The 22,392-nt window shown below is 36.5% G+C and overlaps 2 protein-coding genes across 3 annotated transcripts; one reads left to right on the forward strand and one right to left on the reverse strand.

Annotated features, from left to right (window-relative positions):
• Positions 1-2,714: 2,714 nt before the first annotated feature.
• LOC123550565 (uncharacterized) lies at positions 2,715-4,457 on the reverse strand. The gene has a single exon (XM_045338997.2). It carries the CDS (start codon positions 4,455-4,457, stop codon positions 2,715-2,717), a length of 1,743 nt encoding a protein of 580 aa, XP_045194932.2.
• A 3,802-nt stretch (positions 4,458-8,259) lies between these two features.
• On the forward strand, positions 8,260-21,807 carry LOC123549244 (uncharacterized). 2 transcript variants are annotated; one of them, XR_008371307.1, is made up of 3 exons: positions 8,260-8,411; positions 12,252-12,325; positions 18,105-21,807. XR_008371307.1 is itself a non-coding variant. In XM_053545544.1 (2 exons), exon 2 carries the CDS (start codon positions 18,310-18,312, stop codon positions 18,889-18,891), a length of 582 nt encoding a protein of 193 aa, XP_053401519.1. In that variant the 5' UTR covers positions 8,260-8,411; positions 18,105-18,309; the 3' UTR covers positions 18,892-21,807. The 2 variants fall into 2 exon arrangements, 1 of the variants encoding a protein (XP_053401519.1); XM_053545544.1 differs by lacking the exon at positions 12,252-12,325.
• Positions 21,808-22,392: the final 585 nt, after the last annotated feature.

The raw sequence follows: 22,392 nt of genomic DNA on the forward strand, positions 1-22,392 counted from the left end.
TGTTACAAAAAAGTGTTTCGGTAAATGGGGAATACTTTGAAGGTTTGTAATGAAAATAATTTTGAAAAACGTAGTACATAAGAAATCCGAACACAATGACATAACTTTTGGCAGGACCCTTGTACATAGATTTCATTAACATTTACAAAGTCATTCTTCGTATTGAAGTATACGAAAAGGTAAAACAACAAAACTTTCTTTATTTGAATCTGAAAAACCTATCGAAATATTTTGCTTAAAACACACATTTATTTTGTATGTGCACATGTGCAGTCTTGAATTGTGCGGGTGCAATTCCATCTGAATTTTGAAACTCGTGCAGCAATTAAACAACCATATTCGATCACATTCTAAACTTTTCAGCAGCCTAGCTTCTCTTTCTGCTCATGGTTTACGATTAATCAATCTATAGCAAACATAGTGTCGCTAAAACATATACTACCTGCATTAGTTTATGCAACCTTTGCTTAACCCCCAAAATCTTTAGTTCTTTGACATTTTCGTCATACAGCAATGCAAACTGGTCCACAAACCGTCATAAATTTCACTGCGCATTCGCAGACTTACATCGTCAATTTTTTTCCTTTTGGACTGGTGAGCTGTACCATCAGTTTTTATCCCGCAATGCTACAAGGAAATTGCCAAGCCATATGCACCCAGATACATATGCATTGTGTACTTGAGTTGCATTGAACCCATACGGGTGCCATTTTAGCTCACCAGAGCCAAAGGCTCAGGGTGAGCTATTAGGATGGGTCACCGTCCGGCGTCCGTTGTCCGTCGTCCGTTGTCCGTAAACTTTTACTTCAAACGACATCTCCTCATAAACCACTAGGCAAGTTTCATCCAATTTAAACTTCACAGGAATGTTCCTTGGGTGAAGCTCTACAAATGTTGTTCAAAGAATTGAATTCCATGCAGAACTCTGGTTGCCATGGCAACCGAAAGGAAAAACTTTAAAAATCTTCTTTTCAAAAACCAGAAGCTCTAGAGCTTAGGTATTTGGTGTGAAGCATTGCCTGATGGCGCTCTACCAATTTTGTTCAAATCATGACCCCAGGGTCAAAACTGACCCCGCCCCAGGGGTCACTTGATTTTATATAGAAAAATCTTAAAAAATCTTCTTCTCAAAAACCAGAAGGCCTAGAGCTTAGATATTTCACGTGTAGCATTGCCTAGTAGACCTCTACAAAATTTGTTCAAATCATGACCCCCGAGGTTAAAATTGACCCCGCCCCAGGGGTCACTTGATTTTACATAGGAAAATCTTCAAAAAAATTCTAAAAATAAACCAAAAGGCCTAGATCTTAGATATTTGACGTGTAGCATTGCCTAGTAGATTTCTACAAAATTTGTTCAAATCATGACCCCCGGGGTCAAAATTGACCCCGCCCCAGGGGTCACTTGATTTTACATGGAAAAATCTTTAAAATTTTTCTAAAAATAAACCAGAAGGCCTAGAGCTTAGATATTTGACAGGTAGCATTGCCTAGTAGACTTCTACAAAATTTGTTCAAATCATGACCCCCAGGGACAAATTGACCCCGCCCCATGGGGTTACTTGATTGTACATAGAAAAATCTTCAAAATTTCTAAAAATAAACCAGAAGGCCTATAGAGCTTAGATATTTGACATGTAGCATTGCCTAGTGGACATCTACAAAAGTTGTTCAAATCTTGATCCCCCAAGGTCAAATTGACCTAGCCCCAGGGGTTACTTGATTGTACATAGGGAAATCTTCATAAATTTTCTAAAAATAAACCAGAAGGTCTAGATCTTAGATATTTGATATGTAACATTTCCTAGTAGACTTCTACAAACTTTGTTCAAATCATGACCCCCGGGGTAAAATTGGCCCCGCCCCAGGGGTTACTTGATTGTACATTGGAAAATCTTCCAAAAACTTTCTAAATATCATCAGTTTAACATTTGGAACATGTAGCTCATATATTCATATTATTCTGGTGAGCGATCCAGGGTCATCATGACCCTCTTGTTTTGAAAAGTTTCTTTTCCTAGTTTCAATGAATATTCTTTGTTTTCTTCCTAGGACATGGTTCACCTATTCCTTGGATATTACACTTTCGGGCGAAATATCGCATACACAAAAATATGTCGTTTAAAGTACCTGGTATCCTTTCTTTGTATTGTAATTGATAAACAATTTGATATGACTTTGCTGTGAATTTTAAAATTAATATATTTGCTAGATATAAACTTTGTAAGAAATAGTACAGCTTCTTGATTTCCATAACCAACAACATAAAAAAAAACAGTTACGATCAGTGTTGCTCATGCAATGGCTACTTCATGTACATTAAAAGTATTGTAGACATTTAAGTATGTATCTATTAAATTCATCTCATAATTGTAAATACACAACATAGTTTTCATTTACATTTACAACGTCATTCTTTATATTGACACTAAAGAAAAACGAACAAAAAATCTATGTTAAAATTATTAAAAACCTACTAAAACACACATTTATTTTGTATGTGCACATGTGCAGTCCTGAATTGTGCGGATGCAGTCCCATCTGAATATTGAAACTCACACAACAATAAAACACTCGTAATTTTAAAATCACACTCTAAACTGTTCAACAGCCTTCTCTTTCTATTCATAGTTTACGATAAAACTGTCTATATAGCATACACATGTCGGCAAAACATATACCATTAATGTATGCAACCTTTGTTTAACCACATATTTAAATATGAAAGATCTTTAGTTCTTTGTCAGTTTCGTCACACAACAATGCAAATTTGTCCATTTTCGTATTGAAACAAACTGTCATAAATTTCACTGAGCATGTACAGACTTGCAGTGTGTGGATTATTTTCCCTTTTGGACTGATCAGCTTTATCATTGATTGCCTCTCTGCGCTCATCGGTAAATAGATATTTCCTTCTGCGTCTTGCGTCGGAGGACCTACCAGAGATTCGGTAAGCTTGTATTCGAATACAGTGCAGCCTTCCATGGTTGTTGCAATTAAAGTGGAACCATCAGTCACATACAGAATCTTTGAGTCACTTTTAAAAACGATATAGTGCTTTCGGTAACCAGCCGATTTGAGTACTCTGTCCATATTGCTCAACTGAAAGGATTCTAATTGTTTTCCATCAAGAGTCAGAAACTCCACCAAACCCGTATCTGACAACACAACTAACGACTGGATATCTGCATCATATGCCAGTCCAATAATATGTCTTTTGACTGAAATCTTATTTGTGCGCTCTAAGGCTCTCCTTGTAGGGTCAAGCTGATATAGTTGTAGGCAACTGTAGTATTCTTCACCAGTAACTACTGCTATTCTTCTGTCGTCGACCTTAGCAAATATAGATTTCTTTTCATGTTGCACATTAGTTTGAATCAGATCTGGCTTCTCACTTACAAGTATTAAAATATCCGTTTTATCCCGCATTGCAACAACAAGGAAATTGTCAAGCCATATGCACCCATTTACATGTTCATTATTGAACCGATACTGGTGTCCCTTTTTTAGAAAAGTTTCCTTTCCAAGTTTCAATGGATATTCTCTATTTTTCACAGGACATGGCTCGCGTATTCCTTGGATATCGCAATGGGGCAATGGAACATTGGCTGTCTTCACATCTACCTCAATAAACTTCTTTAGGCATGTCTCTAGTGCATTAGTAGACGATGTCTCTTTGATAACAAGTTCCTCGCTGTTGGCACTTCCTCGTAGGTCTTTCAGTTTCTTTTTAAAAGCTTTCAGTTCAAGACGCATTTCTCTTTCCGTTAGATAGACGTGCACGTCTTTTCCAAGGGGTCTTACTGTTTCTAGCTTCCGGATCGATATATTCAATTCTTCCTGGTAACTTTGTATTTCATCCTTTTGAGCGGAAATACTTTTTGTGATAGTGTCTTGACATTTCCCAGATTCCATCGTTATTTTATCTTGTAGTGTTTTATATGCTGTCTCCATGTTTTTCTTCAATGTTTCTAAAGCTTGAGTACAAGTTTCCTTCGTGTTATCAATCTTCACTTGCTCTGTCGCCTCATGAAGCATGAGTAAATCTGCGTGCGTGTTAAACTCTTTTAAAACATTTTCAGCGGAAGTTGAAGCGTTTTGGCTGGCCTTTCCCATTTCTTCTGCAAGAGAAACAACATCCTCACATTTACGGTGTTTGACAATAGCACATTCATTACAACACAACTGATCATGATCTTTGCACAAGTATTTTATCTTTTTGTCTGTATGAACTGAACACTGCGTAAGTCGTTTAAGAGTATCAAATGCTTCTACATCTTTCTCGTCGCTGATACTTTGGATTGTGTGATTTGAAGAAGCTTTATTCCTCTTGTGATGTTTGTTACAGTTATCACAAAGGCTTTCGCTACACTGAAGACAAAAAGCATTTGCTGGGGAATCCGTGTTATCACGCAGACAACTGTCACAACATAGAATAGTTTCGCGTTTCGTTTCCATGTTCTCTGCTGAAGATGTTCAAGTATTTTGTATTTTAATAATATATAGATACTGTTTAATAATTGCCTCCGTTCATTTCAATATAAATTCGTTCCATATTTTGGTTAAAGCACAGCCAATTACCGTTCACAACAGTCCTTAACCTATTGCTGTTTCTTAATGTTCTAATGCTGTAAATTACCTATATTGCTTTTATCTGTATTCCTTTTTATCAGTGTGTAAACAAGGTTAATTTTACTTGAGCGGTATTCGCTATTTCTTTTCGTTAAAATATTATAATATAAATCTGTCACCTGTATTGAATTTATTACTGCTTATCATTGTGTAAATAAAGTTTTACAAGCGTGTTTTTGTAATTTCAATGTTCGTTTTGATAAGAAGTCTTCTTAACTTAAAGTTACGGATATTTTCATTCAATGTTTTTTGTCGTTTTTTTTTGCGGGGGGGGGGGGGGGGGGGGGGGGGGGGGGAGAGAGAGAGACCGCCATCTTATTTAAATAAATATAACATCTTATTTAAATAAATATAACTCCTGTCACTACTGTCGGTCACATAAAAGCAGGCAGGTTTGTATGGATTGATTAGGAATGCCTTAGCTGCCCCCTTCTTTGATATAATATAAGTTGTTCTCTGCATATCTTTACTTGTTCACTTGTGCTTCACTTGAACCTTTATTATAGAGTATGGTTAATTTTGTTTGTTTGTTGTTTTTTGTTGTTGTTTCTTTTTCCCAATAAATATGCACTTATTAAATTTTACATGCAAATTTTATAATTATGTTAAGATAATTGAACCTTAACGTTTAGTGTGACCTTTATATTTATGTCTGTCAATGTTTCTGATTGTTTATTTACCATATATCGGTTTCTAACTGTTTATGTTTATTCATCAAACAATCAGTTATACAAAGTTGATATAGTCTATGAAGATATGATGGTTATCATGTCATGGCATATTCATAATTTTATGTCTTGTCAGTAGAATAGAGCCGCATCAAGCAAAAAGGGACCTTATAATATTTTGATGACATTTCTACCTTTTTGCATACTTGATAAGTACATGAAATTCTTTACATAAAATAGAAATTTCAGAATTGTAACGTAAATCATGTAGTGGAGAACGAGATTTTAATGTAGCAGATTTCATTGATACATCGCTATATCTCAAGGAATGTAGAAATTTATAACGCTTTGTTCGTTATTTGTTCCGTGACATAAACATGGAGAAGCAATTAAGCATTTTGATAGAGTGTTCAATTAAAAGCTTTTGAAAATATTAGAGAAGATAAAACAAAAACGTAGAACAAAGTACTCGTCTGAAATGAGGCATCATAGCATTCGCTTAAATTTAAAAAGGCGCGCCGCCATGTTTAAACGTCCAAGTGACGTCATATAACGTTTGACGTCATTTACACAAAACAACATCATTTACGTTAAGGACCTTTTTAGCTTGACGCGGCTCATATTATAATATTTCACTTTAATATATACTGTTATTGTAATGTATTACATGCAATGTTACATAGCATACTATTTTATTAAGTTACTTAAACAGTCGTATTCAAAACGTATATTACACGGGCTCCAAACGTTGTTTTTGTGTTTCGTTTCGACAAGATCAACATTTTTATATGGATTCAAGATTAAAATAGTCTTTATCGTTGTCGTTTTTGACATACGCATTAATTGTAATAATTATTTGAATTAGTTGAATAAGCAAAGTTTGACAATAGTTTCATGTAAACACGGTATGCTGCGTAACACCAGTTGCTAATTAAGCTAATATGTCGTTTCTGTTATTCAGTAAATGTTGACAGGACAAAATTTAATACATAAATGTATGTATAGTAATTTAGTACCTTACAACCTTCTCCGTTTAAATGTTTGTATCAATGATTTATTTGTCTCGCTATTATATTGATTGTAAATCCTCATGGGCCTTTTGACCTAATGGAATATTTGAAATAAACTTATCATTATTGTTGGTTATGTGCCAAAACTGTGAGTTGTTATGTGCACAGAACAAGCTGTTTAAGCCCACCCGCTTAGTTCAGTTAGGATAGAGCTTCGATCCCCGTGTGGGACGTTTGTTCTCTGTAATTGTTAAATAAAGAAGGAACTGAATTGGTATACAGTAGTGTCAAAAACAAGGATAAATATGAAACAGGGAATGCCACGTTCTTTCCAAAAACGCAGCCTCCCCAAAACGAAACCCACAGCACACAGATGTGCACACCTCTAACACACACACGCTCACATATACATCTACATCTACATCTTTCACCCAACAGTCGATTTCCGACTATCACTGGGCGGCGCTGTCAGAGAAACAGTTGTAAAAGAAATGATATGTTACAATGTTAAAAGAATAAAAGCTAAAAAAGACATTATGCTACAGCTAAAATGGGACAGAGGCAATAGAATTACATACTGACCACCGCCAGCCTCTCTCTAAAGGTACTGAGACTGGGGCTAGATTTAACATAAGTTGGTAGGGAGTTCCAGAGTCGGATGGTCCTTTGGAAGTAGGAGTTAGAAAAAAAACTGAGTGTGAGACATGGGGATTAAGTAATTTAGGTTTCTAGTTGGAATAAGATGAGATTGGTCGACTGCAACTGTCTGGGTCCTTATTTTATAAAACATTACTAATGAATTGTGTAACATTCTATACTGGAGTGTATTCCATTCTAAAGTTTTCAGCATTTGTATAACACTACTGGTGTAACTGTAGTCGTACATGACGTACCTAGCAGCTTACCTTTGGACATTTTCGACTTTGCTAGTGAGGGTTTTTTGCCAAGGATGCCAGATGCTTGAACAGTACTCAAGTTGAGGGCGGACATAGGTGTTATAGGCAGCAATTTTGACCTTTTTATTGTCAGTTTTGACATTTCGTTGTATGAAGCGAAGAGTGGAAGTTGCTTTGGAAGTGATATTGTCAATGTGTTTGGACCAGTTTAGATCTTAAGTTTAGAAATGGTTATGCCTAGGTATTTAGCTGCCTCACAAGTTTTTAACTCTATACTGTGAAGTTTGTAGGGGTAGACCACAGGATTTTTCTTTCTAAAGATTCTAAGGACTTCACACTTGTCCGGGTTGAACTCCATGGACCATGTCTTCTCCCAGGTTTCTAAGCTAATGAGGTCTTGTTGCAGAGATATACTATCTGAAATGGAGTTGATGGCAAGGTATATTATGGTGTCATCTGCAAACATTCTTGCGTTACATTTGACCGAGTCTGGTAAGTCATTGATATATACCAGGAAGAGACAGGGCCCAAGAACAGACCCCTGGGGAACTCCAGACAGTATAGGAAGTTCACTGGAAAAATGACCATCAACAGCGACTTTCCGGGATCGGTTGGACAGGAAAGATTAAACCCAATTGGTAATTTGTGGGTTGACACCAAGGCTTTGTAGTTTATAAATTAATTAGTCTTATGTGATCGACCTGGAAAAGTCCATGACAATAACATATGTTTGTTGATCCTGTTCAGTGTTATTGTAAAGTTCCTGAGTGAAATTAATGAGCTGAGTCTCACAACTGTGACCTGATCGGAAGCCGTGCTTGAACTGGCTAAGTAGCTTAATTATGCTTGTCAAAATAGGTCATAAGATTGGAAACAGCAATGTGTTCAAGGGGAACACACGAGGACAAAACAAACAAATGAAGGAACACAGTGGGGCACCGCATTGGAAGGGTCAGTGGCAGAAGCACCACTGGGGAGCTTAAACCGGTTTATGGTGCACACCTAACCATTAGCTTATGAAGTTATGGAAAAATCAATAGCAGTGCCTGACCTGAACTCCTCACAACAACAACAACAAAACAACAACAGTCGAGATTATTCCTCCTTCAGGAGCTGAAACCAGCTTAAGGAAATTTAAGCTGCTTAGCATCATACGTCATCATCAAAGCTTAGAGTTTTGTATTTAAATCTGAGTTACAATAGCAGGTACTGTATGTTTTATACAATAGATATATAATTTCGGGTAATTTCGTCTAAATCGCATTTCGGATAAGAAGTGGTTAGGTAGCAGGGTATACTTAGAGGCCAACCGATACGAGAACCGCTACAACAGTATATCGAACATGAAATCAATGTATCCCGTGGTGTACCGGGGTGTTTACACCGACTGGGTTGGTACATCATAAGAATCATATTCCAGGGTGGGTGTTCCGAGACACTAGGTTTGTGTTCCACATCTAAACGTACATTTTTCTGCACAGGTCATTCGGTTATCACTGTTTAACTCATACGTGTTGTCAGTTTCTGAATGCTATGCATTTTCCAAATATACATGTATATACATATGATACCCAGATGCTAGAATCATAGCCAGATATAATAATAGATTTCAAAGATGACATCCACTATTGGAATTAAAACTTCTTCTAAATGGCATTTAATGTTAAATCTGATTAAAATCACGATGTGTCATGATGTAGTAATAAGATATTGCGCATCTTTCACAAAATATCAACCGATGTACAACAAATCTGATTTTACCCCACCCACTGTTGTAACCAATATCGGCATGTTTACTCACGAAAAATTTTACACATTTGAGATTAAATTAGTACATACCTGATGGATTTCAATGCAGATAAACTTGATGTATACAGAAATATCGATATATTCGAAGAAGAATGCGGTAGATCGTAATATAGACTTATTATGCTATTTTTTCACATGACCCCATAGGCCGCCATCTTGAATCACAAGTGCTCGAAATCCGCCAGGTGGCGCTAAACATGAAATCGGCGAATTTTGGGCACGGACGGTCTTACATGTAGGAGTCGCAATATTGCACTTCCCTTATGAGCAGAATCAGGGTAACCATTTTATAAATTGCGTGCATGTTTTGTGCTTTTAATTAATGGCAAGATCAGGATTCTCATACAAGAATAAAGAAAGTTATCAAAACAAAAGGTTTACACCATCCATGAAAAATAGCATGCCAAAATCATCAATTTTGCACTTTTTGAACAGCCTGCCATGATCCCACTGCAAGAACAATGCCCAATTTTATTGCATTTCTCAATTTAATAGTCGATCCTTACTGAACGTCAGGATATAAACGGAATGGGGGCCCATCCAGCTCGTTTTTTTCACAAAATAGCGAAAATGTTCCTGGGTATCAATCAAAAAGCACAGAACCCTTCCGTGATTTGAATTTTTCCGTGAAAAGGTGTCTCATTCAGTCATTGATCATACAATTTAGTTACCAGCAGTTAGTTTTCCAACTGACATCAGAATTTTACATATATCGGTTTTATAAATTTTCTAAAGAATTAATAATCATTATCTCTCATCTTAATTTACAGACATCCAAAATCACGAAGTTCTATTTATAAGAAATATTGACGGGGGCCAAAATTCAAAGTGTACCCTGCTACCTTAGGGGTCCTGTAGGCCTAACTAAACTAAAGGAACCAGCGTGGGAGCCATCTGGTCTAGTCACGTAATGGCTGCCAGGTATTTGAACACTAGTTAATTTTTCCCTTGGCATGGCAACAGAGGTCTAAATTGAAGCTAGTTTCTGTTTAAATTTCATTGTGGATGTATTTTTAACATTTTAGTAGGAAAAATGGGAGAGCAGGTTGTATTTGGTGAAGTCAAGCTCAATTTTAGTATGAGTAGTACTTTCAGGTCACAGCAGTGTGATTTTGATGTCAGTTTACAGTAAGCAAATGTGACCAGAGAAATCTCTCTTAGAAGATACATGACCCCCTACTTTTCTCTTCATTTTATATCAGTTTTATCATAACTCTTTAATATGAGGTAAGGATTTGTTCTCTGAAATGGGTCTAGCTATGTTTGGTAGCTCTTTAAAAAAGGTCAGTTTTATATAGAATATATAGGGAAAACTATTTACCTTATTTTGACCTGTAGCAAATATAATTCAGCTCGGATTTACGGATGCAATCAGAAAATATAATGTTAGCCAGACCTACGGGTCTAGTAACTAGACCTCTTAGTCTAGACCTGGCGTCTAGACAACCCATACAGGGCAGGCTGGAGGGCCGGTAATCGATACGAATACTGAGAATTACAAAGAGCAGACTATATTTTATCTATAAAAACAAGAGACAATTTCTAAAGTTTGTTCTTGTATTTTTCTGATTGTGATGAGTTTTAGATATATGGTAAGTCACAGGAAACAGAAGTATTTAGACTCCAGGTCTAGCGGTATGGTCTAGAGGTACGGTTACTAGCCACTTCTTTTGGACATGCATGAGCTGACACAGTTATATAAATAGTGCACACAAAAACATCACATTTCATTTTAACATAAACATTCAAGATTTCTTTCGATTACAAATAAACAAAAAAAAAAAAAAAGATGGAGGTATATAGTAAAAGGGTCATTACAACAGTAGCTAGATCTGGGATTTTGTATTCGGTTTTGAGGATTTTGTAAGGACAGATCGTGAGATCCGATTTGGCAAAATCCACTCGAGCTGAATACAGCGTTCCAGATTGAGCTACTGTTATAATAACCCTATTGTATTATATACCTATATAAATTCTGTCAAAAATTTGGATTGTATTTCACAAGTAAATATGAATAGGCAGAAAAAATTCTGTAGTGTACCTTTTGTATTGTATGTTGCCGTACTACTTGCATTGAATATGTATGACCTGACACAGTTTAAGTTATATAAGATGATCACACAATCTGCATATCCACTAGATGTATAATATGTCCAATTACTGATACCCAGGTGTTTTTCTGTCATTTTGTAATAAATGAACAGATTCTCCAAAAAGTTTTGATATAATATATGAGCCGCGCCATGAGAAAACCAACATAGTGGCTTTGCGACCAGCATGGATCCAGACCAGCCTGCGCAGTCTGGTCAGGAGACATGCTTTTCGCTTTCAGAGCCTATTGCAATTAGAGAAACTGTTAGCGAACAGCATGGATCCTGACCAGACTGCGCGGATGCGCATGCTGGTCTGGATCCATGCTGGTCGCAAAGCCACTATATTGGTTTTCTCATGGCGCGGGTCATATTCAGTAGATAGTAAATAACTTGACTAGTTTATAGTAGTTTATATTTTTCAATAAGAAATATCAGTGTAGGTATGGTGTCGCTTTAAAGATTTGCGTGTCTTTACGTAGATCGAAACTTCACATATTATGCTTCTCAGTCATCAGCCCAAAGATATATAAAATACACAGAATGGCAACTGGCTGTAATCTCGCGTGAGCTCGTGTCAGAGCGTGATTCGGCGTTATCTTACTAAAAACAAACATCGGCGAGCATGGAGTTACAATTTGTACCTTTAAAACTACATTTAAAATACATGTTAGCTTCTAAAACAAAATTAGTTTAATGAGAAATGGTCTTTAGACACGAAGTACACGTTTATTTTGCCATCGAAAGAAGCGTGGTCATACGGTGATAATTATTTTACCGATGAATAATTGCTTTCGCATACAAAATGGTGCGTGGAGAAAGCGCCACTTCCGGTAAACGAGATCTCGTTTTTTTGTCACGGGAGGTTTGCGAGATTTGCTCTATATGCCTTTCAAGTTGCCAATCTATTTATTTTTATAGCTCTTTGATCAGACCTACTGACATAACATTACAAAGTTAGATAACTCTTGTATTCATTCATTCAACTGACAGAAATATAAACCAAGGCATGTTAGTATTAACAGTATCTGCTCTTTGCATTATATAAAATTGAATTCATTTTTTTTTATTATAAATACTTATTCAGCATTTGAAAGAACAACAACAGTATAGTAATTTTTAAATGTGAAGTTTTCATATAATTCAGGTGTTGGTGTCTTGGGAGCGTGTGGCAGCAGTGATCCATTGGTGTCTCCTAGTATTTGTAAATGTAAAAAGAAAGTAAGAAAAAAACATCATTTTCATTATATTTAGGCAGTGGTTGGTATTTTAAAAATGACCATAGGATTAACCTAAAATTCTAGTCATATATAACTCGCAAGTAGACATGTATTTGGACAAGCTAGTTGGACGCAAGTTATCAAAATAGATACTCAAATATATAAGATCATTCACTTCCATTAAATGTCAAGACAACCAGACTGCTTGAATTTGATCAGCTTATGAAGGTTGGTAATTTTTAATGAGGATAGGTCATTTTTTGCTCATCATACAAATGGTGTCATTTAATCATGTTAATATTTCTTTAACCTTTACCTAGGGAAATTACCCTGCTGGCGGCAAGTGTTTGCCTTTGCGACCAGTGCAGACCAAGATCAGCCTGCACAATCGTGCATGGTCTGCACTGTTCCCTATTCAGTCAGTAAATTTTCTGTCAACACCCCTTCAGATAATATATAGTACTGCCCAAATGTGAAAGATGGACCAGTCCATTTTAGAAATTTAGCAGGCTAAAGGTTGAATAATGTGTTTCATTGCGGTTTTAGGCTATATTGTTTAAAACTTTGCCTGCCAGTCTTTTAATTAGCACTTGATATTGTAAATGTACTTGCTAGTCATTTGGTTCTGTAGAAGATTGTTTCTTTTGTTTCTCTTTTTAACCTTTAGCCGGCTATATTACTAACATGAACTGGTCCATCATTCAGTTTGGACAGTACCACTTGTGATTGTAAGGGGTGTTCACTGAAAATTTACTGACTGAATAATAAACAGTGCAGACCATGATCAGCCTGCACATACGTGCAGGCTGATCTTGGTCTGCACCGGCCTCAAAAACAGATTCACTTGCCACCAGCAGACTAAAGGTTGATTGATTTAGACGGGAAGGCTTTTAAATGTATTAATATGTGTTACCCTTTTGCGTCCTGTTTATTATGACTTAAGTTTACAAAAATAAAATAAATCTACATACCATAAACAAAAGAACAATTTTCAGATTGATATATGTGAAGTATTAACGAAAAAGAGTTGTGTTCTAATATGGCAATGATATTTCAGGGTACTTTTTAGCTTGACCACTGGAAGAATAAGGAGAGCTATCCTACTCACCACAGCGTCGACATACGCGTCAGCGTCACTGTCAGCATCACACCTTGGCATATAGCTTTGAAACTTTCAAAACTTATATACCATCACCATGTTCAGTTTTAGGCAAGAGTACATAACTCCATCAAGGATTTTGTCTGAATCAGGCCCCTTTTAGCTTAAAAATCTTGGTTATGTCTTTCGTAGCAGTTCATATTTTGTGTAAACTGACATAATTATGGCTTTGAAACTTTTATCACTTGTTAATTGTAGCAGTCTCTATCTGTACACAAGAGTACATAACTCTGTCAAGTATTTTGTCTCAATAATGGTTCTATTTGGACTTGGAAATTGGTTCAGTTTTCGTACAAGTCCATGTTTTGTCAGAACTATTTGACATGTGGCTTTGAAACTTTGGACACTTGTTCATCATCATGATCTCCATTTGTAGTCAAGGGTATGTAACTTTTTCAAAGATATTTAGCAGAATTTTGGCCCCTTTTGGAGATCAGTTAAGTTTTTCGTACCAGTCCACATTTTGTCTAAATTGTTTGGCATATGGCTTTGAAACTTTGACCACTTGTTTACCATCGTGGTCTCCATATGTAGGCAAGACTACATAACTAGGACAAGGAATTTGGCTTAGTTATGACCCTTTTAGCTTGACTATTTGAAGAATAGATAGAGCTACTGGACTCACTTGTGCATCAGCGTCCGCATTGACTGATTTGGTTCAGTTTTTAGCTCACTAATGCTCAGGTGAGTTTTTCTGATCGCTCAATGTCCGGCGTCCGTCGTCCGTCGTCTGTCGTCCGTCGTCTGTCAACATTTAGCTTGTGTATGCGATAGAGGCTGTATTTTTCAATTAATCTTCATGAATATTGGTCAGAATGATAACCTTGATGAAATCTAGGCCGAGTTCGAAAATGGGTCATCTTGGGTCAAAAACTAGGTCACTAGGTCAAATCAAAGAAAAACCTTGTGTATGCGATAGAGGCTGTATTTTTCAATTGATCTTCATGAATATTGGTCAGAATGATTGCCTTGATGAAATCTAGGCCGAGTTCGAAAATGGGTCATCTCGGGTCAAAGACTAGGTCACTAGGTCAAATCAAAGAAAAACCTTGTGTATGCGATAGAGGCTGTATTTTTCAATTATTCTTCATGAATATTGGTCAGAATGATAGCCTTGATGAAATCTAGGCCGAGTTCAAAAATGGGTCATCTAGGGTAAAAAACTAGGTCACTAGGTCAAATCAAAGAAAAACCTTGTGTATGCGATAGAGGCTGTATTTTTCAATTGATCTTCATGAATATTGGTCAGAATGATTGCCTTGATGAAATCTAGGCCGAGTTCGAAAATGGGTCATCTCGGGTCAAAAACTAGGTCACTAGGTCAAATCAAAGAAAAACCTTGTGTATGCGATAGAGGCTGTATTTTTCAATTGATCTTCATGAATTTTGGTCAGAATGATTACCTTGATGAAGTCTAGGCCGAGTTCGAAAATGGATCATCTGGGATTAAAAACTAGGTCACTAGGTCAAATCAAGGAAAAACCTTGTGTATGCGATAGAGGCTGTATTTTTCAACTGATCTTCATGAAATTTAGCCAGAATGATTACCTTGATAAAATCTAGGCCGAGTTCGAAAATGGGTCATCTGGGGTCAAAAACTAGGTCACTAGGTCAAATCGAAGAAAAACACTGTGTATGCAATAGAGGATGTATTTTTCAATTGATCTTCATGAAATTTGGTCAGAGTGATTGGCTTGATGAAATCTAGGTCGAGTTTGAATATGGGTTATCTGAGGTCAAAAACTAGGTCACTAGGTCAAATTAAAGAAAAATCCTGTGTATGCGATAGAGACTGTTTTTTTCAATTGATTTTTATGAAATTTAGTCAGGATGATTGTCTTAATGAAATCTAGGTCGAATTTGAATATGGGTCATCTGAGGTCAAAAACTAGGTCACTTGGTCAAATCAAAGAAAAAACTTGTATATGTGATAGAGGCTGTATTTTTCAATTGATCTTCATGAATTTTGGTCAGAATGATTGCCTTGATAAAATCTAGGTCCAGTTTGAACATGGGTCATCTAGGGTCAAAAACTAGGTCATATCGTAATCTAAGAAAATGCTTGTTTTATCACAAGAGACCAATTTTTTGGTCCAATCTTAATGAAAATTGGTCAGAATATTTGTTTCCATGAAATCACTAGGTCAAACATGTTTTACACTGTTATGGTGTGTTTCTTAGGTGAGCGACCTAGGGCCATCTTGGCCCTCTTGTTATATGTAAGCTTGTATCTCAGTAACCACATGTGGGAATAGATTGAAACTTCACACACTTATTCACTGTGATAAACTGACTTACACTGCACATGTTTCATAACTCTATTTTGCGTTTTTTTCAACTTAGCAATTTTTGGTTAAGTGTTTGTATGTAAGCTGGTATCTCTGTCCCGACTACTGGGAATTGGCTGAAACTTAACACAAATGTTCATTGTGATGATTTGACATGCAGTGCACAGGTTCCATGACTCAGTTTTGCATTTTTCACAAAATTATGCCCCTTTTTCGACTTAGCAGTTTTTGGAAAAGTTTTTGTATGTATTAAGCTGGTACCGGTATCTCAGTAACCACTAATGGGAATTATTGAAACTTTACACTTGATCATTGTGATGGTCTAACATGCATTGCACAGGGTTCATAACTACTTTGCATATTTACAAAATTATGCACCTTTTTCAACTTTTCTGGTTTAGTTTTATATATAAGCTGGTAGCTTAGTGCCCACTAATGGGAATGGATTGAAACTTCACATATTTGTCCACTATGATGAGCTGACATGCATTGTACATTGTACAGGTTCCATAACTCCGTTTAGCATTTTTACTGAATTGAGCCCCTTTTTTAGCTCAACTGAGCACGAAGTGCTCAAGGTTAGCTTTTGTGATCGCCCTGTGTCCGTCGTCAGTCGTCCGTCTGTCGTCAACAGTTTGACTGTTAACACTCTAGAGGTCACAATTTTGACCCAATCTTAATGAAACTTGGTCAGAATATTACCCTCAATAAAATCTTGGACAAGTTTGTTATTGGGTCATTTGGGGTCAAAAACTAGGTCACAAGGTCAAATCAAAGAAAAAGTTTGTTAGCACTCTAGACTGGTAACAATTTTGGCCCAATCTTAATGAAACTTGGCCAGAATGTTGCCCTCAATAAAATCTTGGATGAGTTTGATATTGGGTCATCTGGGGTCAAAAACTAGGTCACCAGGTCAAATCAAAGGAAAAGCTTGTTAACACTGTAGAGGCCACATTTATGACTGTATCTTCATGAAACTTCGTCAGAATGTTAATCATGATGATCTCAAAGTCCAGTTCAAATCTGGGTCAGGTGGAATCAAAAACTAGGTCACCAGGTCAAATCAAAGGAAAAGCTTGTTAACACTGTAGAGGCCACATTTATTACTGTATCTTCATGAAACTTAGTCAGAATGTTAATCTTGATGATCTTTAGGTCAAGTTCGAATCTGGGCCATGTGGGATCAAAACCTAGGTCACCGGCTCAAATCAAAGAAAAAGTTAGTTAACACTTTACAGGCCACATTTATGACCATATCTTAATGAAACTATCTTGATGATCTTTAGGTCAATAGGTCAGGGGAGCGATACAGGGCCTTCATGGCCCTCTTGTTTACTTTTATTTTATATTTATTCAGTAGACAAGGCTGTTGAATAGTCGAGCGTAACTGTTGCTGTCCTCTGACAGCTCTTGTTTGTATTTTCATTGGAAATGACCACCCTTCATCACAGAAAGAAAAGAAACACAGAATCTTATTACTTAATGGTTAAAACATTAGAAAAAGGGAATTTAAATGAATGATTTCCTGCACCTGTTATATTGGTCAGTATCTTTTTAGTTCACTTGAACCACATTGGTCAGAGTGAACTATTAGTAAAATTGAATCATTGCTCATCCTGCATCAACATTTTTACTGAATCATCTTCTCTCAAACTACTGGTCAGAATTACACCAAACTTGGTCAGTAGCATCCTAGCATGTACCAATATCAAGCTTGTTTAAATGGCTCAGCTTGGTCCTTTTTAGGAGCTACCAGAGCTAAATATTATCTCATGAATTGTTTGATGTGTCTTCATCGAACTTGGTCTGTAGCATCAATGTAAGGCCTATCAAGAATTTTAGCCCAGTTTTATGGAACCCTCTTTTAGCCACAACCTTATATTATACCTGATTTATATAACACCCTTTTCATGATAAAGACCTTCAAAGGAGCTTTACATAGTAAAAAGGCAGCCACTTAGGGTGCCACATTCATCCTCTACTAGTACAGACACTGAGCAGTCTGACCAGAGGAACAGAGTGAGATAAAACCCACGGAAGAGAGAGAGAAATTCTTTAGATACAGACCATTCCGGCTAACTTAGCTTTGCTCTTTGGGAATAGACATTCTGTTTCTCTAGAAATGTCAGTGTTACACTTAGTACATGTAAGAGATTATGTAAATGTTAATTTCCACTTATTCCTTTTTTCTAAGTTCTAAGTTAAGAAAAGTTTGCTACAACTCCATATAAAAACTAGGGTAGTAGATGGTTTTAGGGAGGTAACTGTAGACAGTCTTTTTATACTTGGTATGGAAATTGAAAGTAAATAACTTTTTTACTTTTTTTTTTCAGGTAAAAAACTTGGAAATCAGAGAGAGCTGAGATTGAATTCTAAAGGCAACTAGTCATTTTGAGATTTATAGTGTAGACTACCGATTTCTGACATAACAAAGTACCCCGGTATCTAAAATAACTTGATGTCTTGCAGTGTATAGATATATAATTTTGTTTGACTTGCAGCATTTGAGGTGTTTTCAACAATTTTTGAATTGCCAACATGTCTGTTACATACCAAGAAGCACTAGTCATTTTCTTAAAATCAGAACAGGATTGTGTCAGAGCTCATCAGAACATGTGCGCAAAGTTCGGTATCGAAGAAGACAAAGTAAACGCCAAAAGCTTGTACGGTAAATTGAAAAGAGCTTTATTAAGAGCAAAAACATTGAAAAAATCAAAGAATGAGATCAAATATGCCAGGTTTCTGACATCAGCCTTTAAACTACCAGAGAGTCGAGAATTAAAACAAGAAATGGAGGAAGAGAAAAGAAAAGAAAATATGGAAAGAATTAAAACGATATTTGATCAAAATACAAAAATCAGAAAGCTTACGAATGATGTCGCCCTCTTAAGAGAAAGACTGAAGTCAATAAATTGTGCAAAGCTTAATCAAAAGATTAAGAGACAGGCTATAAGGATAAGAGCTCAGAATATACTTATTAGTAAACTAAGGAGGGAGCTTAACGAGTATAAGAAGAAGAATCAGAGAACTAGATCTACACAGGATGACACTGTCAGATTAGATATGCCAGAAAATAATGAAACTGTTGTACAAATAAAGCAAGAAAGTGAACATTTCTGAACAAAAGTTTAAACCCAATGAACCAAAGCTATTTAAATGTTGCACTAAAAGACCAGGCAAGCATTTTGATTTGACACACATTATGCGGGCACTTTGAAATATTCTGATTTTAAAAGCAAGTTGTAGGGTTAAAGATATTTTAAAAGTTGTAAACTTCAGTAAATGTAATCTAGACTCTGTTCCTGAAAGAAGTTCCAGTAATGGATTAAGATTACATTTAAAAGCATAAATTTCACACATTTATATTTTTGCCCAAGCATGCTAAAAATTTGTGGTAAGTTTGCTTAAGTTTGCTTTACAAAGGTGAAAATCATGTTTTGTAACAGAAGTGGTAAACCTATGTTATAAAGAATGTATTACTGGTCATTGTATATTATTATTGTTAAACCCATGCAGCATGATCAGGTTCACCTATATTATAAAGAATGCCATGCAGCTCGAGATGATGCACTTGCTATTTTATTCCAAATTGTATAGCAGCTTGCCTCTTGATTCTTTTGTTGGGTCAACAGTACTGGACTTTCTTGTTACAGCGCTTTCAAAGGTACCTGAGAACAATTTTAAACAATAACAACCATTCATCCAGTCTCAATGTTTAAAAATGTTTGCCCTACCAATGATATTATATATTATGTTACATACTTGACAAAATTAAATTTACAATTCATTGAATAGGTCATTTGATAGAGATATCACATTTTCATAGTATTACATGGTCTTGATTTTTTTTATTCCTTTGAAGTGACAAAAGTACCTTCATTTACTTCTTTGCAAACAAGGATGAACATGTCTGGCTAAAACTTGCATGAAAATAATTTAAGTGGCTACCATTTTGGACTGCAAACATTTTTCTCAACTCCAGACCAAATCCGTTTCCTTCTTACATAGTCGTTAAACGTATACCAGGTCCTGATTATTTCCCCCCCTCTCTCCTTCCGCCGTTCGTCTGTCTGTAACATTTTGTGTCTGCTCAATATCTCCTGAACCCCTTGAAAGATTTTCATGAAACTTGGGTCAAATGATCACTTCATCAAGATGATGTGCAGAACTCATGAATCAGCCATGTCGATTCGAAGTCAAGGTCACAACTCTAGGTCAAAGGTTTGAATCTTCCATTTTGTGTCTGCTCTGTGTCTCCTAAACCCCTTGAAGGATTTTCATGAAACTAAGGTCAAATGATCACTTCATCAAGAAGTGGTGCAGAACTTTTGAGTCAGCCATGTCGACTCAAGGTCAAGGTCATAACTTAAGGTCAAAGGTCTGAGCCTTCTATTTTGTGTCCGCTCCGTGTCTTAAACACCTTGAAGGGTTTCTTTTTGAAGCTTGGGTCGAATGATCACCTCATCAAGAGGATGTGCAGAAATTATGATTCAGCCAAGTCAGCTCAATGTCAAGGTCACAACTTAAGGCCAAAGGTTTGAGCTTTCCATTTTGTGTCCACTCTGTATCTCCTAAACCCCTTGAAGGATTTTAATGATACTTTAGTCAAATGATCACCTCCTCAAGACGATGTGCAGAACTCATGATTCAGAAATGTCTGCTTAAGGTCGAGGTCATAACTTAAGGTCAAAGGTCTGAGCCTTCCATTTTGTGTCCTCTCTGTATCTCTATAAATTAATTGATGTCGGCATACATGGGCTATAAAATATAATTAGCAACGTCAATGCTTCTACCCAGTACCATCAACCCTTTCACTATCGATAACAGCGGCGGGGGATATAGCAGTCTTTCAGACTGCCTTGTATATTTGAAAATGGATCACCTTGGTATCCTAGTGGTAGAACGCCTGCTTTGAGTGAGGGAGGCTGTGGGTTCATCCCTGGCTGTGTCATACCAAAGAGGTAAAAATGGTACTAGTAGCTTCCTCGCATGGCGCTCAGCATTAAGAGGATAGTGCTAGGACTGGTCATTACGATGTCAGTGTAATGTGACTGGGTGGAATATATCATGTCACATGTCTGTGGCGTGATATTCCAGCGAGGCAGCACTATAAAATTGGGTATTGTGCTCACACACACACACATATTTGAAAATGTCAACATTTTCTACATGTGGTTAGATTAAACATAAAATTGACATGTATATGTGTATTGACAGTATTATGCATTACTTCTGAAATAGTACACACTTAAAATATATGTAGCAGAACACAACATAAATGTGTATTACCTCTGAAAATTGGAATTTCTTTAACTAATGACTGATACTGCCATGACATTTAATTATAAATGTAGCTCTGCATGTACAATTGATTCATATATTTGGTAAAGTTAGATACATTTGATGAGAGATTTCAACATTGGATATCTGTAAAAAAAAAAAATGTTCAGACTATATTTTGTTATATGCATACTACTTTAAAATGCCTAGATGTTATATTTGAGCAGTGCCATGAGAAAACCAACATAGTGGGTGTGCGACCAGCATGGATCCAGACCAGCCTGCGCATCCGCGCAGTCTGGTCAGGCTCCATGCTGTTCGCTTTTAAAGCCTATTGGAATTGGAGAAACTGTTAGCGAACAGCATGGATCCTGACCAGACTGCGCGGATGCGCAGGCTGGTCTGGATCCGTGCTGGTCGCAAAGCCACTATGTTGGTTTTCCCATGGCACGGCTCATTTGTTTTTATGATGTTGTGATAATACTTCTTGTTATATGTTTACTTTATATTGATGATAATATGTCACAATTTGTTATACATGTATTTTGAGACAGATTAGTTGAGATGCAGTGGTTTCTTGATAGTTTAAAACTTTTATTTTTGAATTTGGTAATAGCACTTGCTTATATTGCTTTCTATAAGTGGACATAATTAACTGCTTGTTTATTATGCAACATTGCCAAGTGTTTCTGTGTTTGTAAAGAGTTGGATATACAATGTACATTGAATTAAATAAACGTTATGAAATTGTTAAAACTAGTTTTCATTACATCACAGCTTTAGATTTTTAAATAGACTGTTCAGAAAAAAGGTAGAGTTATTGCACTCACAAATGCGTTTGCTTCCCAATTTTGTTAAGTTTTATAACAACTATGTAAGCTTGTATGTATGAGCCATGCCATGCGAAAACCAACATAGTGGGTTTGCGACCAGCATGGATCCAGACCAGCCTGCGCATCCACGCAGTCTGGTCAGAATCCATGCTGTTCACTTTTAAAGCCTATTGCAATTAGAGAAACCGTTGGCGAACAGCATGGAACCTGACCAGACTGCGCGGATGCGCAGGCTGGTCTTGATCCATGCTGGTCGCAAACCCACTATGTTGATTTTCTCATGGTGCGGCTCAATTATGTATCTCAGTAGCTACAAATTTAAGAGTGAGAGAGAGCACTACAACTGCTGTTATTTGGGGTGAAAAATGGACCCAAATATGCGTGATGATTCTGCATTTATCTATTTGTTTAAAGCAAAGAGCAATTTTAAAATATCGGTATAGAAATAATCTGCTAGAGTAATAAATAAAACTTATATGATCTTTTTTCCTGTAAGACAGTATATAAA

This window comes from Mercenaria mercenaria, chromosome 6, assembly GCF_021730395.1.
Source record: "Mercenaria mercenaria strain notata chromosome 6, MADL_Memer_1, whole genome shotgun sequence".
Classification (NCBI taxonomy): Eukaryota; Metazoa; Mollusca; class Bivalvia; order Venerida; family Veneridae; genus Mercenaria; species Mercenaria mercenaria.

Excerpts from the sequence above, each read along its gene's own strand:
- LOC123550565 (XM_045338997.2), bottom strand. The coding sequence starts at position 4,457 with ATGGAAACGAAACGCGAAACTATTCTATGTTGTGACAGTTGTCTGCGT.
- LOC123549244 (XM_053545544.1), top strand. The coding sequence starts at position 18,310 with ATGTCTGTTACATACCAAGAAGCACTAGTCATTTTCTTAAAATCAGAA.